This window comes from Anolis carolinensis, unplaced genomic scaffold, assembly GCF_035594765.1.
Source record: "Anolis carolinensis isolate JA03-04 unplaced genomic scaffold, rAnoCar3.1.pri scaffold_30, whole genome shotgun sequence".
NCBI lineage: Eukaryota > Metazoa > Chordata > Lepidosauria > Squamata > Dactyloidae > Anolis > Anolis carolinensis.
This window is the reverse complement of record NW_026943839.1, coordinates 264,996-282,567: the sequence shown is the minus strand read 5'-3', so window position 1 is coordinate 282,567 and position 17,572 is coordinate 264,996. Positions and strand designations below refer to the sequence as shown.

The 17,572-nt window shown below is 45.4% G+C and overlaps 2 protein-coding genes across 3 annotated transcripts in view; one reads left to right on the top strand and one right to left on the bottom strand.

The window, feature by feature from the left end:
- elmo2 (engulfment and cell motility 2) overlaps positions 1-8,668 on the bottom strand; it is a 51,881-nt gene extending 43,213 nt beyond the window's left edge. For both annotated transcript variants that reach the window (XM_062966807.1, XM_062966808.1), the window contains exons 1-6: positions 8,518-8,668; positions 1,750-1,885; positions 1,580-1,620; positions 1,421-1,493; positions 1,159-1,209; positions 270-451 (exon numbers count right to left, since the gene is read on the bottom strand). In XM_062966807.1, the coding sequence (XP_062822877.1) occupies positions 270-451; positions 1,159-1,209; positions 1,421-1,493; positions 1,580-1,620; positions 1,750-1,827 (425 nt within the window). In that variant the 5' untranslated portion in view covers positions 1,828-1,885; positions 8,518-8,668. The remainder of the gene's footprint in view (positions 1-269; positions 452-1,158; positions 1,210-1,420; positions 1,494-1,579; positions 1,621-1,749; positions 1,886-8,517) is intronic.
- Positions 8,669-8,779: 111 nt separating this feature from the next.
- On the top strand, positions 8,780-15,822 carry snrpb (small nuclear ribonucleoprotein polypeptides B and B1). The gene is made up of 7 exons (XM_008123096.3): positions 8,780-8,939; positions 10,786-10,937; positions 11,765-11,876; positions 13,763-13,915; positions 15,002-15,140; positions 15,339-15,464; positions 15,620-15,822. The coding sequence occupies exons 1-7, from the start codon at positions 8,937-8,939 to the stop codon at positions 15,655-15,657; spliced, it is 723 nt and encodes a 240-aa protein (XP_008121303.1). The 5' UTR covers positions 8,780-8,936; the 3' UTR covers positions 15,658-15,822.
- Positions 15,823-17,572: the final 1,750 nt, after the last annotated feature.

The window sequence follows — 17,572 nt, the reverse complement described above, 5'->3', positions numbered from 1 at the left end:
AAATGAAAGACCAAAAGAGGCTGGTGAAGGAGAGGCAGCCTAGTAGCATGTCTGAGCCAAAAGCCCACTTATTATTGCTATTACTATGAGGTTTATTTATATCTCGTTCTTTGTCCCCACAAAGAAGACTCAAGGTGGCTTACATTCAAAGCATTTCAATACAATTTTCAAATATACAAATATTAAAACAGATCTAAACATTATTAGTACTAAACATAATCCAGTTAAAAGGCGTAAGAACATAATTCAAGACTAAAAAGCACACTTACTGGGAGAAGAGCTTGGTGCCGCTCTCCACCAGGCGGGTCAGCACCGTGATGCCCTCCATGTTGATGAACTCGGTGGCAAAGGTCATGTCCGCAGAGAGCTTGGCCAGCTCCTTCATGGCCTCCAGCCGGGACTCCATGCTGTGCGACTGCGTCCGGTCCAGCAACTGGCAGGCCGCCCTGGACTGGGAGAGGGGCAGCGGGTGGGTCCTCGCATTGGGCGCCCAGTGACATGTTTTGGGCTGCAAAAGGTCAGGTCCCACCCAAAGGGAGGATAGCTGTTCCTCCCTTCATGGCTCAGCCAGGCAAGGATGTAGGGTTCTTATCCCCCACCCTATAAAAAGGGACAGAGTTCCTGTTGGTGTATTTTGATGTAAGGGTGAAATGTTGAATCAAGTGTGTTGCTGTTGGGTTTTTGCAACTGTGTATTCTGGCATGCTTTCCAGCAGCACACGGGTTAATGGCAGGCCAGGCTGAATGATAGCCTGCCTAGCCAATAGGTCAAATCTTCCAGTTGCAGAAGGGCGGACAGGACATTCGTCATTCTGCTTTGGAATGTGGGAGTTGCCTGTGAAGATTTTCGCTGACAATCAGCAAAGAGAGAAGGCATACTTTGCTTTTGCTAGGGAAGCATGGGTCCTATGAGCGATGAACTTTGTAATTGCATATAATAAAGCATTAGATCCGCTGTGAACAGCTGAATTACGACTGTGGTATTGTTTGTCGGTGCTGCTTGGCCGCATGCTTCAGCAGTCTGATGGAAGATGGATTGGTGAGAGGCCTGGCTCACCAATAAATCAGGGTGGTTTGCAGCTAATTAACCCCGTCAGTTCCATTCCACTACTTCCGTTCCCCCATGCACTATCCCTCCCCCACCCCATCCCTGTCCTACCGGAGACACCGCCAGCTGAAGGATGGTCCCGTTCTTGATGTCACCCCGAGTCTACAAGGCAAAAGGACAAAAAAGCCCCTTAACAGAATGTGTGAGGAGGGGGGAGCAAGACAATGTGCCCTTTGCTTCTGTCTGTGGGGTGGGACTGATCCAGGTTCTGCAGTGTAATAGCAGCTGTTAGGGCCTGGGAGGCCAGCTACCCATCTGCCCCTTCAACCTTGCAGTGGGGTGCACCCCCTCACCTAGCACCCAGGTGCCTCACCTGCTCTGTGATGTACAGCTGAGGGCCATCGGCGTAGCGAAGGGTGTAGTACTCTGGGTTAGGCAGTGACCAGCTGCAGGGGAAGAGAAAGAGGAGTGTTACATAGGAGAGTGGGCCTGAATCTGCAAAGCCAACCTCCTGAGTCCAGGCAGCACTCACCCGTCACAGACTTCCTTGACGATGGAGGACAAAGGCCGCTTCTGGGGGGAAAGAGAATAAAAAACACAGGCTGAGCCCTGAAAAGGCCCTCCCTGCAATCCCTTGCACAGCACAAGTCCACGGCTCCACTCCGAGGCTCAGCCAAAGCCCCTTAGCATCCTCCTCCTCACCTGGTCTATCTCTAGCAGCTGGGCGTTGGCCCCCGGCCACTCGACGGCCACCTTGACGATGTCCGAAGGGGGCGGCATCCCTCCAGGACTTCTTCTGCTCTGACCTCAGAGGCCCGGACAGGAGGTGCGCCCCAACCTGCCCAGAGAGAGGAGAGGTGGTGCGACTGAGGGCAGGAAGAGGGGCTCCAGCAGTGCTCGGCCCCTTCCCTCCTGCCCCATAAGACTGAGTCTAGGGTCTACAACAGGCATGGGCAAACTTCAGCCTTCCTCCAGGTGTTTTGGGCTTCGCCTCCCACAATTCCTAACAGTAGGCTGTTAGGAATTGTGGAAGTTGAAGTTTAAAACACCTGGGGGGGAAGGCCAATGTATGCCCATGCTTGGACTCTACAAAAGAACTCTTAGAACCTCATCGCATTGAGAGGACATAGCATGGGTGACTCCTTTTCGCATACAGAATCCCTCTTATATAATCAGCAGCCCTGTTTTGAGTTCTGCCTCCCCATCACACGCACACATGGAAACGTAAGAGTTGGCAATACATTTATCACGAGGTCAGTATTTAAAAAAAAAAATCAGGAGAAACAACAGTATTTGAAAACCAAGCAATCCATTGCTGTGCCCAAATCCCTTTACATTAAAGGAGACTGACACCAAGTTAAAACCACTTCTTTCCATGGGATCCTATTGTTCTGTATCAAACCCCATAGGATTCAAGAGACTGCGGACTGTTGGGCAATGAAACAAGACAGAAAACATCAATGGTTCCCATCCCACCTGTTTTTCAGTTGTAAAGATGTGAGTAAAATGTGATAAGAGGTAGGAGCTCTGGACAGGACACTTCTGCCTTTTTTCAACCACGGAGGGCTATGCATGATGGCTGAAAGCAGTTTAACTCATGTGATGAGTCCCATGCTTCTTCATGCTTGAAAAGAGGCTGAAGTGTTGTACGACTGGGAAATTTCTCCATGTGGTAAGGCGGTTAGTCCCTTTCTTTTCTGCTTTGGAATAATAGCCCTGGTCCAATTCTGGGCAAAGCAATACAGGAAGGAGATGGACAAGTGAAGGGAGACCAAAAGGGTCAAAGGCAGGGAAGCCAACCTTTGGGAACTCAGCACATTTGCCTGGAGAAGGCTGAGAGAAGGGGACAGCAGAGACACGTTTCAGTGTGTGAAAGGAGGACACAAGGAAGAGGGAGTGGGATTGTCCACTGCTGCTGCTGCTTTGGAGGCCAGAACACAACAAAGACATGAATTCACATGACAGGAAAATAAATTCCACTTCAACATTAGCAAGAACTTCCTACTGGCAAGAGTTGTAGGCCCATATTCCTGCAGCATTCTCCTGACATTTTGCCTGCATCTGTGACAGACATCCTCAGAGGTTTTTTTAAAGGTTTGCTGGAAAGGAGGTAAGTGGAGCGATATATATACAGTAGAGTCTCACTTATCCAAGCTAAACGGGCTGGCAGAAGCTTGGATAAGCGAATATCTTGGATAATAAGGAGGGATGAAGGAAAAAGCCTATTAAACATCAAATTAGGCTATGATTTTACAAATTAAGCACCAAAACATCATGTTTTACAACAAATTTGACAGAAAAAGCAGTTCAATACTCAGTGATGTTATGTAGTAATTACTGTATTTACGAATTTAGCACCAAAATATCACGATATATTGAAAACATTGACTACAAAAATGGCTTGGATTATCCAGAAGCTTGGATAAGCGAGGCTTGGATAAGTGAGACTCTACTGTATCTGTGGAATAATGTCCAAGGTGGAAGAAAGAACTCTTGTCTGTTTGAAGTAAGTGTGAAAGTTAAAATTAGCAAGCTTGGTTAGTATTGGGTAGCCTTGCAGCAGCAAAGTCAATCCGTGAAGGTATCTTCATAGAGGTAGCCTGGCTGTTGTTGCCTGGAGGCATCCTCTGTTTGGGAGGTGCTAACTGGCACTTGATTGTCTGCTCTCTAGAGTTCCCATTTCTGAGTGGTATTCCTTATTTATTGTCTTCATTTTGGCATTTTGTAATACTGGTAACCAGATTTTGTTCATTTTCATGGTTTCCTGCTTTCTGTTGAAATTGTGGATTTCAGTGGCTTCTCTGTGTCTGACACGATGGTGGTTGGAGTGGTCCAAAATTTCTGTGTTCTCAGAAAATATTCTGTACCCAGGTTGGTTCATCAAGAGCTGTTATAGTTGACTTCTCTGGTTGAATTAGTCAGAAACAAAGGAACTCCAGACAGCAAACAATCAAGTGCCAGTTAACAAATCCCAAAGAAAGGATTATGATTATGATTATGATTATGATTATTACCCTGCTGTATCTCCCCTGATGGGAGAAATAAAGCAGAGGCCAAAAGCAGAGGCCAGACTGCTTCTATGCAAATATTCTTACTGATGGACTTTGCAGCTGCAAGGCTACTCAATGCTAAGCAAGCTTGCTACAGTACAGTCTCACTTATCCAACATAAACGGGCCGGCAGAATGTTGGATAAGCGAATATGTTGGATAATGAGGGATTAAGGAAAAGTCTATTAAACATCAAATTAGGTTATGATTTTACAAATTAAGCACCAAAACATCATGTTATACAACAAATTTGACAGAAAAAGTAGTTCAATACACAGTAATGCTATGTAGTAATTACTGTATTTATGAATTTAGCACCAAATGATATCACGATGTATTGAAAACATTGACTACAAAAATGCCTTGGATAATCCAGAACCTTGGATAAGTGAGTGTTGGATAAGTGAGACTCTACTGTAATTGCAACATTCACACTTGCTTCAGACAAGGGTTCTTTCTCTCACCCTGGACGTTATTCCACAGATATATATGTAAACGTCACTTGCCTCAACAGAACCCTTGTAGATGCCAATAGCCACAGATGCAGGCAAAACGTCAGAAGAGAATGCTACTGGAACATGGACATACAGCCCGCAAAACTCACAGCAACCAAGGGTTTCCGGCCATGAAAGCCTTTGACACTAATTATCATTGGTATTTTTTAAATCAATTAAAATCCATAAAAACATCTTCAAAACTAAAAAGCACAGCAGCCCCAACTCAATCTTAAGAGCCTCCTTCTTGCAGCTGTCGAAGCCAAGACCCAAGAAGAAGAAGAACAGAGTGTCCTGGGTCTTTGTCTGTTTGGCAGAAGGAGCCTTGGCAGCACCACCAGCCTCTATTCAAGGCCAGGCCGCCTTGACCCTTGCATTCAAGGCTGGACACTGCGAGAGAAGGACAGGGAAGGAGGGGGTGCTTCTTGAGAATATAGAAAGTGGGCCTCAAAATACGTGGCAGGGCACTATGTCCCAATCCCCAACACAACACAGACCAGACCCAGCATGTCTGGCTGGCCAACGCTTTGGGTTCCTTGTTGCCAAAACTAAATTTCAACCAGGAGAAAGGGAGGATACTTCACTTCACTTAAGCAGAAAAAAATGAAATGCAAAGATACAGATTGTTCATTGTTTATCCCACCCGAGACTCCCACCACATGCAGCACTTTATCCATCTATTTCACCCACGGGTTTTACAATTTCCACGCCTCGTACTTTGGCCCAGCTCGCCCTCGATTAAATTTTGTACTGTTTTTATACTCTGTTTTACTGTGCCACTGTCATTAAGTTTGTTTTATTATGTTATTGTATCAGTATTTTTGCCGTATGCTGTCTTGTGTCTTGTATGTATTTTATTCTGTTTTACTGTAATTGTTTGGGCTTGACCCCATGTTAGCCCCAGGTCCCTTCGGGGAGATGGAGGCAGGGTACAAAAATAAAGTTGTGTTGTTGAAGGTTTCATGGCCGGGATCACAGGGTTGTTGTATGTTTTCTGGGCTGTATGGCCATGTTCCAGAAGTATTCTCTCCTGACGTTTCGCCCACATCTATGGCAGGCATCCTCAGAGGTTGTGAGGTATCTCACAACCTCTGAGGATGCCTGCCATAGATGTGGGCGAAATGTCAGGAGAGAATACTTCTAGAACATGGCCATACAGCCCGGAAAATATACAACAACCCAAAAATAAAGTTGTTGTTGTTATTATTATTATTATTATTATTAATGAGTGATGGGGGAAAGACCTTGGAGTCTTTGTGGGGAACAAGCTGAACATGAGCCAAGAGTGTGATGCAGCAGCTGAACAATCCAATGGGATTTTGGGCTGCATCCAATGGAGGATTGTGTCCAGATGGAGGAAAGTCATGGTGCCCCTCTATTCTGCTTTGGTCAGACCTCTTTATCTGGTCTGACACTGTGTCCAATTCTGGACACCACAGTTCAAAAGAGATATTGACTCTAAGAGGAAGAGGGCAATTAAAATGATCAAAGGTCTGGAGACCATGAATAATCCCTCTGAGGAGTGTCTTAAAGAACTGCGTATGCTTAGCATGAAGAAGAAAAGGTTGGGATGAGACGTGAAAGGGGCCATGTATAAACATGTGAAAGGATGTCCTAAGGAAGAGGGAGCAGGCTGGGTTGCTGTGAGTTTTCCGGGCTGCATTATTCTGGAACATGGCCATGCTTCAGAAACATAGCCATACAGCCCAGAAAACTCACAGCAACCCAGTGATTCCAGCCACAAAAAAACCTTTGACAATATAGGAAGCAGGATTGTTTTCTACTGCCCTTGAAGCTAGGACTCAATGGAGCCATGGGTTGGAATGACAGGAAAGAAGATTCCACCTGGACATCAGGAAGAACTTCCTGACTGTAAGAGTGGAACTCTCTGCCTCAAAGTCCAGTGGAAGCCCATTCCTTGGGCTGAGTGACCATCTGTTGGGGGTGCTTTGATGGTGATTTTCCTGCATGGTATAGAGTTGGACTAGATGGCCCTTGGGGTTTCTCCCAACTCTATGATTCCAGAAGAAGAGGAGGAGGAGGAGGAGGAAGGAGAAATAATAAAGAGTAATGCAGAGATTGGGTGGCCATCTGTCAGGGATGCTTTGGTTGTTCTTTTCCTGCACGGCAGGGGGATGGATTAAATGGCCCTTAGGGTTTTGCCAAACTCTATGATACTATAATAATAATAATAATAATAATAATAATAATAATAATAATAATAATAATAATGCAGAGCCTGGATAGCCATCTATCAGGAGGGTTTTGATGGTGCTTTCCTGAATGGCAGGGGATTGGACTGGATGGCCCTTGAGGTCTCTCCCAACTCTATGATTCCAGAAGAAGAAGATAAATAAGAGTAATGCAGAGTTTGGATGGCCATCTGTCAGGGATGCTTTGGTTGTTCTTTTCCTGCATGGCAGGGGGATGGATTAAATGGCCCTTGGGGTTTTGCCCAACTCTAGGATTCTATAATAATTATGATGATGATGCAGAGACTGGATGGCCATCTGCCGGGAGGGCTTTGAAGGTGCTTTTCTTGCATGCCAGGGGACTGGACTGGATGGCCCTTGAGGTCTCTCCCAACTTTTCTATTACAGTAAAATCTCACTTATCCTACACCCGCTTATCCAATGCATTTTTCTAGTCATTGTTTTCAATACATCATGATATTTTGGTGCTAAATTCGTAAATACAGTAATTACAGTAGAGTCTCACTTATCCAACACTCGTTTATCCAATGTTCTGGATTATCCAACGCATTTTTGTAATTAATGTTTTTAATACATCGTGGTATTTTTGTGCTAAATTTGTAAATACAGTAATTACTACATAGCATTACTGTGTATTGAAATACTTTTTCTGTCAAATTTGTTGTATAACATGATGTTTTGGTGCTTAATTTGTAAAATCATAACCTAATTTGATGTTTAATAGGCTTTTGCTTAATCTCTCCTTATTATCCAACATATTCTCTTATCCAACGTTCTGCCGGCCCGTTTATGTTGGATAAGTGAGACTCTATTGTAAGACCAATGCAGAGATTGAATGTCCATCTGTCTGGGATGCTTTGATTGTTCTTTTCCTGCATGGCAGTGGGATGGATTAAATGGCCCTTGGGGTTTTGCTACTCTATGATACTATAATAATAATAATAATAATAATAATAATAATAATAATGCAGAGCCTGGATAGCCATCTATCAGGAGGGTTTTGATGGTGCTTTCCTGAATGGCAGGGGATTGGACTGGATGGCCCTTGAGGTCTCTCCCAACTCTATGATTCCAGAAGAAGAAGATAAATAATAAGTAATGCAGAGTTTGGATGGCCATCTGTCAGGGATGCTTTGATTGTTCTTTTCCTACATGGCAGCGGGATGGATTAAATGGCCCTTGGGGTTCCACTCAACTCTATGATTATATAATAATAATAAGAAGAAGAAGAAGAAGAAGAATAAGAAGAATGCAGAGACTGGATGGCCATCTGTCGGGGGTGATTTGATGGTGCTTTTCCTGAATAAGAGGAAGTTTGACTAGATGACCCTTGGGGTTTCTCCCAACTTTTCTATTATTACCATTATTCTTACTGAGGCTGGATGGCCATCTGTCGGGAAAGCTTTGAGGGTGCTTTTCCTGAATGGCAGGGGATTGGACTAGATGGCCTTTGGGGTCTCTTTTGACTCTATGATCCTATGATGCGAATCCTGCCAGAAGGGTCTCCCAGGGGCCATCCAGCCCAAGCCTCTTCGGCTACAGGCACCACCCGATCCCTCCCGACAGATGGCCATCCGGGTCCTGCTTCTGAAGCAAACAAAGGCAAAGGCGGCCTTCCTTCTTTCCTTCCTCTCTTCCTTCCACCTGGCCCCTGTTTCCCTGGCGTGGCTGGAAACATGGGAGGGAGGGAGGGCGGGGCGCGTCCTTTCCTTACCGGCCTGGCCTGACCTGGCCTCCGCGGCGCTCCCTCTCTCCTCCTGCCCTTTCCTTCTTCGGGGGCGCCTCTGCTGCTGCTCCTGCCACTCACGGGCCACGCCCGAACGCGATTGGATGTCGCCGAGAGGGGACGGCCCCCGTCGCCAAGCAACGGGCGCCAGCCGCCATGGGAACCGCGCGCAGGCCCCGCCCCTGCTCCCGCTAGGTCTCTACGCCGGGGGTTTCCACGGCGACGCGCGGCCCCGCCCACCTTCCGCCGGAAGTGGTGCTCTGCTGAAGCGGAAGCGCTTGGAGAAGGCCGTTTCCGGTTCCGGCTACGGGAGACAGCGCGTCTTAGCTGCGTGTGAGGCGGCGGGAAAGGAAGAAAGAAAGAAAGAAAGAAGGAAGAAAAGAAGGGAAAAAAGAAAGAAAGTCATCATGGTGAGGCCTATGGACGGAGGGAAACGTGGGCTTAATTGCGGCCTACTCGTAGACGCATAGAATAATAGAGTCCGAAGGGGTCCCTGAAGGCCATCCAGCCCAACCCCCTTCGACCTTCTTGCAGGGAAAAGCGTCATCAAAGCCCTCCCGACAGATGAGCATCCAGCCTCAATAATAATAATAATGATAATGTTATTTAGTCCAACCCCCTTCTGCCTTCATGCAAGAAAGGCACAATCAAAGCCCTCCCAACAGATGGCCACCCAGCCTCAATATTATTAATGATGATAATAATAATACAGTAGAGTTTCACTTATCCAACATAAACGGGCCAGCAGAACGTTGGATAAGCGAATATCTTGGATAATAAGGAGGGATTAAGGAAAAGCCTATTAAACATCAAATTAGGTTATGATTTTACAAATTAAGCACCAAAACATCATGTTATACAACAAATTTGACAGAAAAAGGCTATGTAGTAATTACTGTATTTACGAATTTAGCACCAAAATATCACAATGTATTGAAAACATTGACTACAGAAATGCGTTGGATAATCCAGAACGTTGGATACGCGAGTGTTGGATAAGTGGGACTCTACTGTAATAATAATAATATTTAGTCCAACCCCCTTCTGCTTTCATGTAGGGAAAGCACAATCAAAGCCCTCCCAACAGATGGCCACCCAGCCTCAATATTATTGATGATGATAATAATAATAATACTTATAGTTGGAAGACATCCCTGATGGTCATCTAGTCCAACCCCTTTCTGCCTTCATGCAGGAAAAGCACCATCAAAGCACTCCTGACTGATGGCCTTCCAGCCTCAATATTATTAATGACAATATTAATGATATAGTTGGAAGAGATCCCTGAAGGCCATCTAGTCCAACCCCCTTCTGCCTTTATGCAAAGAAAGCACAACCAAAGCAGCCCTGACAGATGACCTTCCAGCCACAATAATAATAATAATAATAATAATAATAATAATAACAACAATAGAGCTGGAAGAGACCCCAAGGGTCATTAGTCCAACCCCCTTCTGCTTCCATGCAGGGAAAGCGCAATCAAAGCCATCCAGCCTCTGCTTCAAAACTTCCAAGGAAGGAGCTTCCACCACACTCCTAGTTCCCCACTGACCCCCTTTCTTTTATGTCTTCGTATAATTATTATTTCCCAAGTGTGCTCCTAATAACATAATTATTGATATACTAAGCCACCAATCAACAGTAGTAATTTTACAATTTCCAATATCAGTAAAATCTATGTGCCCCATTTGAAAGAAAACTTCCTGACCCTATGCCAAGATACTGTCATACAATAATTTTTCGTATCAAGTAATGTATATTTGTTTTGCTCTTCTTTCTAACTATGTGTTTTTAATCACTCAGCACTACTATAGACTAGTCTTCGAATGTTCTATCTATATATTGTGTGAAAGGCATCCAAATATTTTGAAAACATTGTACTGTTTTATTACTAAGAAACAAGTTAGTTTAGCAGATTGCAAAATTTAGCCGTTTGGTCAACCATTCGCTTGCAGTTGGGATAATACTTTCTTTCCAGTCCCAGCAAAAATATTTCTGGTGAGAATGATATATTATGTTTTAAAATTATTTGAATTGTTTCCTTAACAGCTGTTCAATATGTATGGGCTTTATGACGGGCTCTCCATATGTGGAAAAAGCATCCTTTCTTTTCGCTTACATTTCCAGCATTTATTATCCATTCTTTTGTTTTTATTCATCTTAGCAAGTTGTACTGAAGTGATGTACCACCTGTGAAACATTTTATAAAAGTTTTATTTCAATTTATTTTATTTCTTTGACTTCTTTTCCTGCCAGACGGTGGGGAAGAGCAGCAAGATGCTGCAGCACATCGACTACCGCATGCGGTGCATCCTGCAGGACGGGCGCGTCTTCATCGGGACCTTCAAGGCCTTTGACAAACACATGAACCTCATCCTCTGCGACTGTGACGAGTTCCGAAAGATCAAGTGAGGAGGACCCTTTTGATATACTACTTTTGAATGTTTGCATTGACTGTGTTCTGTTCCTCGTTTGAAAGTGTTATTTCCTATTTAGTTGTGTGGTCCTGACTTTGGAAGTAGTTGTTATAATTCATAGAATCATAGAGTTGGAAGAGACTACATGGGCCATCTAGTCCAACCCCCTTCTATGCAGGAAAAGTACAATCAAAGCACCCCTGACAGATTGCCATCCAGCCTTTGTTTAAAAACCTTCAAAGATGGAGCTTCATTTATCAATGCAGGGAGTTCCACTGCTGAACAACTCTTCTTATGGTCAGAAAGTTCTTTCTAATGTTTAGGTGATATCTCCTTTCCTGTCATTTGAACCTATTGCTCCACTGAGTCCTAGTTTCCAGGACAGGAGAAAACAAACCTGCTCCCTCTTCCTTAGGACACCCTTTCATTTTCAGTTAACATTTTCATGTCAGCTTAAGCAGCTGAGGGAGCGACCTGAGGCTGTTAGGAATTCTGGGAGTTGGAGTCCAAACCACCTGGAGGGCCCAGGTTTGCCCATGCCTGCTGTAAATCCTACCCAAACCAACCTCAGGCACCTGCCTCTCCTCATTCGCTAAAGGCCTGATGCCCCAGTTAAGGGCCAGACTGGGAGAAAGGGGTCCAGAGCCATAAAGCACAGGAAGGGTCAGTGGGTCCAGCAATCCCCAGCATCACATAAATATTGCGTTTATGGTCAGGCCCGACTCTCGTGTTGTCAGTGTGCACAAGTGGACCTGCAAATAAATATGTCTCTGATGCTTAATTTTGTCTATTAACCAGCTTTGCTTATGGCTTTTCAGGCCCAAGAACTCCAAGCAGCCGGAGCGGGAGGAGAAGCGTGTCCTGGGCCTGGTGCTGCTGCGAGGGGAGAACCTGGTCTCCATGACGGTGGAGGGACCGCCCCCCAAAGATGTAAGGGGCCACTGAGGTCTTTGGAGGAGGGGGGCTTTGGGAGACCCTCCCCTGCACTCCTGCTGCCTTCTGTCTCCTGCAAAAGGGAGGGATGTCCTGCAGATTCTAAGAAACATTACCAGCTACCCTGGTTTCTGTACTTTAACACTAGTGGGAGTTGTGAAACCATAATTCCCAGCATCCTGGATCACTGACTGGTGGGAGTGGCAATTCAACAGGTTCTGGCAGGCCATGTCTTTCCTGCTCCTGCTTTAAAGCATTTATGTTATGTTCAGTTTTTTGTATTCTTAGTAACATTTACTAGACTGTTTTAACATTTCTTTAAAAACACAGGCAGCCCAGACACATTTTTTTTTGCTCTTCAGTATTTTATAAAATCCTGCGGTTGGAAGGGATCCCAAGGAGCCACCCATTCCAACCTTTTGCCAGACAGGAAAGCACAGTCAAAGCACTCTCAACAGTTGGCCATACTGCCTCTGCCTCGAATTGCAAAGTGAATGACTCTCCCAGGATGTTTGGGGAGAAAATGGGTAGCTAAGGCCCCTTCCATTGCCATATAATCCAGTTTAAAGCAGATAATCTGGATTTTATATGGCAGTGTAGAAGCGGCTTAAGTGATCCCAGTGAGTGGAGTCTGGGTTTGGTGGAGAGTTCAGTTGGGGCTGAATGCCATTCTTTGTGGCCGGATGCCCAGGAGGCTTTTCAAGCCACAGCAGTGTGTGGCAACTCTCTTGATCTGGGCCTCCAGGGAATTAAATATTATCTTTCTTTCTTTATATGATTATGATTATGATTATTTACAATATTTAAATTCTGCTCTTCTCACCCCAAAGGGGACTCAGGGAAGATCACATTACACATATAAGGCAAACATTCATTGCCTTAACATAGAACAAAGACAGAGACAAACACAGGCTCCGACCTCGCCTCGAACTCATGACCTCTTGGTCAGAGTGATTTGTTGCAGCTGGCTGCTCACCAAGCTGCGCCACAGCCCGGGCTTTTTTCTCTCTCAAAAGAGACTCAAAGTGGCAGTGCTAAAAACAATACAATGTACAATTTAAAACCTAAAGCATATAACCTTCTGAAAACACAGTTATGCACTTTAGCATATGGAGAGGAGGAGAACTAAGAAAATTGGACCCATTTAAATGTTAGCCATTTTAAGCCATTTTAATGTAATTGTATCTTAATTGCTTTTAGGGTATCTGTTGTAATGTTTTACTCATGTTTTAGTTCACTATGTCTTCTTGGATTGTTTTTGATTATTTTCATCTCAATGCTTAATTCTTTGTTCTAAGTTTACTGTTGTTTCTGTGCATTATCTTGTATTATTTTGATGTGTTTGTACTCATTTGAAGCATTAAGTGTTTGGCATTTTGTTTTGTGTCTGTAAACCACTCTGAGTCCCTTTGGGGAGAGAGGCCGGTCTAGAAATAAAGTACAGTAGAGTCTCACTTATCCAACATAAACTGGCCGGCAAAACGTTGGATAAGCGAATATATTGGATAATAAGGAGAGATTAAGGAGAAGCCTATGAAACATCAAATTAGGTTATGATTTTACAAATTAAGCACCAAAACATCATGTTATACAACAAATTTGACAGAAAAAGTAGTTCAATACACAGTAATGTTACGTAGTAATTACTGTATTTATGAATTTAGCATCAAAATATCACGATGTATTGAAAACATTGACTACAAAAATGTGTTGGATAATCCAAAACGTTGGATAAGCGAATGTTGGATAAGTGAGACTCTACTGTATTATTATTATAAGAACTAAAATAAAATTAAACACAAGCATATTGAAAATAAATATTTCAAGCTGTTACCAACCTCTTTAAATGCATAAGGCAGTACTGACTCTCTCCCCCCTTTCAGACGGGCATTGCTCGGGTGCCTCTGGCCGGGGCTGCAGGAGGTCCTGGTGTGGGCAGAGCAGCAGGAAGAGGCGTCCCCGCAGGAGCCCCCATGCCCCAGGCCCCTGCAGGGCTGGCCGGCCCCGTGCGTGGCGTGGGAGGACCCTCCCAGCAGGTAGGCCAAGCAATGGGGTCTTGAGGGGGAGGAAAGGGGAGAGACATGTATTATTATCATCATATTTACTGTGCTTTATCAAATCTAAGGCACCACCATAACAATGCTTTGGTTTTAGGGGGAAAAGGATCTTCTTAGCATATCTTGTTGCATGTCCTCTGCATAAACAATACTTTGCTTTTGTTTCCATGCTGCTATGTGGTTCATTTTTCCTGTGGGGTGAGGAGGGAGTGGGAAGAAACCCGCAATTCTTGCCTGCTCCTGCTTTCCTCCTTTGTCCTCAGCTTCCTTGGCTACAAATTGTGTTCAAAACCAGTTTGGACTCTATTAATTTTAGAGTGGGGAGAAGAGGAGGGTGCAGAGTATTGCCTTTCCCAATAGACTCAGGGCAGAGTAAATGACAGCCGCCCCTCCTAGCTTGTTTTTTCTTCCTCGTTAATCACTTCTGCCATCTTGAGCACACTCTGAGATCACTTGGCTGTTTGTGTCTCAGTTTTCATCTGCAAAATGATGGAGGGTAGGCAATTACTGCAAGCGCCCTTGGGCCAAATTATTTCTATCCTGATATCTATACAGCCGCCTTTCCTTGCATTTCCCAGCATGGATTTTTCTATTGAAAGTTAACTGGTTTGTGCCTCCATTTTAACTTTTAAACAGCATATAGAGAGGGATTTTTTTAGCAACAGCTCCCCACTTTTAGTGTACGTAGGTGTTCAGCCTGAGATAAAGTATGACCAAAAAAAGGGTAACAGCATTCTGAAATTGTAAAATATTTAGTAAGTGCTTCAGCATTTTGGGTGCTAAGCATCACAGAGCCAGGAATTTGGGGATTAAGTCATTGGGGAGGCAGTAGAAGCAGGAAGCGGCACTGAGCAAAAATAAATAGACATCTGGCTAAGGCTGAGGACAGAATGGTGGGAGAGATAGTTTTGCCAAGAAAGAGAAAGAAATGGCAAATATAAGGCATACTCATTGCTGAACTGTGGCCTTTGTGTCCTCCTTTACCTCTTGATTGAGGCACAAAGCGGTTCTGTGTGAGCCGTAGCCAAGCCTTCCTTGTGGCACTTGTTCCTTTCCTTTCCGCAGGTGATGACTCCGCAGAGCCGAGGGACCGTGGCCGCAGCGGCCGCAGCAGCCACCGCCAGCATCGCTGGGGCCCCCACTCAGTACGGCCCCGGCCGGGGAGGCCCCCCTCCTCCCATGGGAAGAGGCACCCCACCTCCAGGTAAGTCAAGGGCCCGGTCCTGCCGAGTCTCCCCCCTGGCAGAACCTGTGATGAGACGACAGCCTCCGAACCCCATGAGGAGATGGTGTCAAAGCAGGATTACTCTGAGGTTCTCTTCTCGTGTGTGTGTATTGGGGAGGGGGCAGCACTGTGGGTCTCTGCTGCCCTGAGGCTGAGCCTCCTTCCTGTCCTCTGCAGGAATGATGGGCCCCCCTCCCGGCATGAGGCCCCCCATGGGCCCTCCGATGGGCATGCCTCCAGGCCGGGGCTCACCGATGGGCATGCCGCCCCCCGGGATGAGGCCGCCGCCACCAGGAATGAGAGGTGAGTGGTCACTTGGGTCAATCAAAGCAGCGGGAGGTGGTCTCACATGTTGGTCCTCCACCTGAGGCACAAGGGGCACAGTGAGTTCGCTGTAGCTTCAAGGGGGAGTGTTGTTGTTGTTCACTTTTGTGCCTTCTCTGCCCTGTCTTTTCCAGGCCCCCCTCCTCCTGGCATGCGCCCCCCCAGGCCCTGAGGTGGACCCCAAAGGAGCGGAACTTCTGCCGGTTGAGTTTGTGCGTCTTCTTTTGTTCACCCAGGATGTTTGGGTGGGTAGGGAGATTGGTTGTTTGTTTGTCTGGTTTCTGTTTTTCACTGTCGCGATGCCCTTTTTAATAAAAGCTAGGACATTTCCTCCCAAGGGGACTGGACTCTGATTTTGAGGCGAGGAGAGCTCTTCCATCCTCATTAAGGCTTTGTGGTCTTTGGTTTTCTTGATTGGCTAGACCAGGGGTCCGCAAACTAAGGCCCGGGGGCCACATGCGGCCCATCAAAGCCATTTATCCGGCCCCTGCGCCAAGGAAGGTGCGTGCAACGCGAGGGAAGAGGGAAGCGCGCCTTTCCGTCTCCTCCCTGGCCTGGTGGGTGCCTTCCAAAGCTTTGCTTGTTTATAATAGTATTTTAATTATTATTTAATAAATTATTAAGGGGTGCTTTGCTTGTGCTTTTGGTGCACAAAGGCAGAAGGGGGTTTGACTAAATGGCCCACGGGGTCTCTTCCAACCCTCTTTATTATTATTATTATTATTATTATTATTATTATTATTATTATCGACACAAAGACACAGAATAACACAGCAAACAAGATATATATGCAAGATTTCGTATTGCAAAATCACAAGTCGAACACCAGGACTGTGTGATGTATTGTTATTAACAACATTGAGGCTGAGTGGCCATCTGTCGGGATGCTTTGCTTGTGCTTTTGGTGCACAAAGGCAGAAGAGGGTTGGACTAAATGGCAAAAGGGGTCTCTTCCAACCCTCTTTGTTATTTTTATTGATTATGATTAACATTGAGGCTGTATTTATCCGTTTTGTTTTTTACTTCAAAATAAGATATGTGCAATGTGCATAGGAATTTGTTCATTGTTTTTTTAAAAACTATAGTCCGGCTCTTCAACGGTCTTGAGTGAACTGGCCCCCTGTTTAAAAGGTTTGGGGACCCCTGGGCTAGACCAAGAACGGGGGCTGCCTAGTTCCTTCGTCCATCTCTTCTGCCACTGTCATAGACTGTGTCCAAGGGCCAGATCCTTGGACACAGGAAAGGACAGTAGGAAGAATCTCAGGCCCTTCCCAGCCTGAGCCTAGGAAGGCGTGGTGTTCCCCCCCCCCCCCCCAAAAAAAACAAAAAAAAACCCTATGTCTTTCCTGGCAAAGAGGCAACCAGCTGTGGATTTGTATATTCTCTCGAGAGTAGGTTGAACTAATAGTGTTGGTGTGGTGCTGAAGTGCAGCTCCCAGCATCGTTTGTTGATTGAGGGGGCTGCTGGGTGTTGCAACTCGTTATCCTCTCCACTTCTTCTGTAGAGATCCTCTTTTGAGAGCAGGGTTGGAAGGTGGGCTGAGTTTGGATTCTGCTGAGCAGAAACTACAACATGAATCAATGGACTCAGGTGAACTGAGGCTTTAAACAGGCACATACAGGAACTTCCAACGAGAGATGCAAATGAGCGGCTGGCTAGTACTAACAGGGAGATGGTCACCAAAATCAAATCCACCAAAGTCAGACCTGCCAGTGTGGAACATAGACTGCGTTGGGTGCTATGTTGGAAGTAACACACGCCATGCCAGCCCTGTGTTGCTCTGGCCATATGAAAGCTTGGCCACATAGAAAGCAAAGCAGGAGCCCAGGGCCTGGCCTTCCTGGAAAGAATAATAAATAATAGAAAACATTATTTATACCCCACCACCATCTCCCCAAAGGGACTCAGGGCAGCTCACAAAAGCACCCCAGATTACCTCACCTAAAATAAAAAAAATGCATAAGCAAAAACAGTATCATAAAATTACAACGGCAAAGACAACAATCGCAACATAACATCACATAATAAAATTTTAAAAGAAGCATGCTCACCCTCAGAGCACCCTGCAAAGACCCCGGGGATGTGT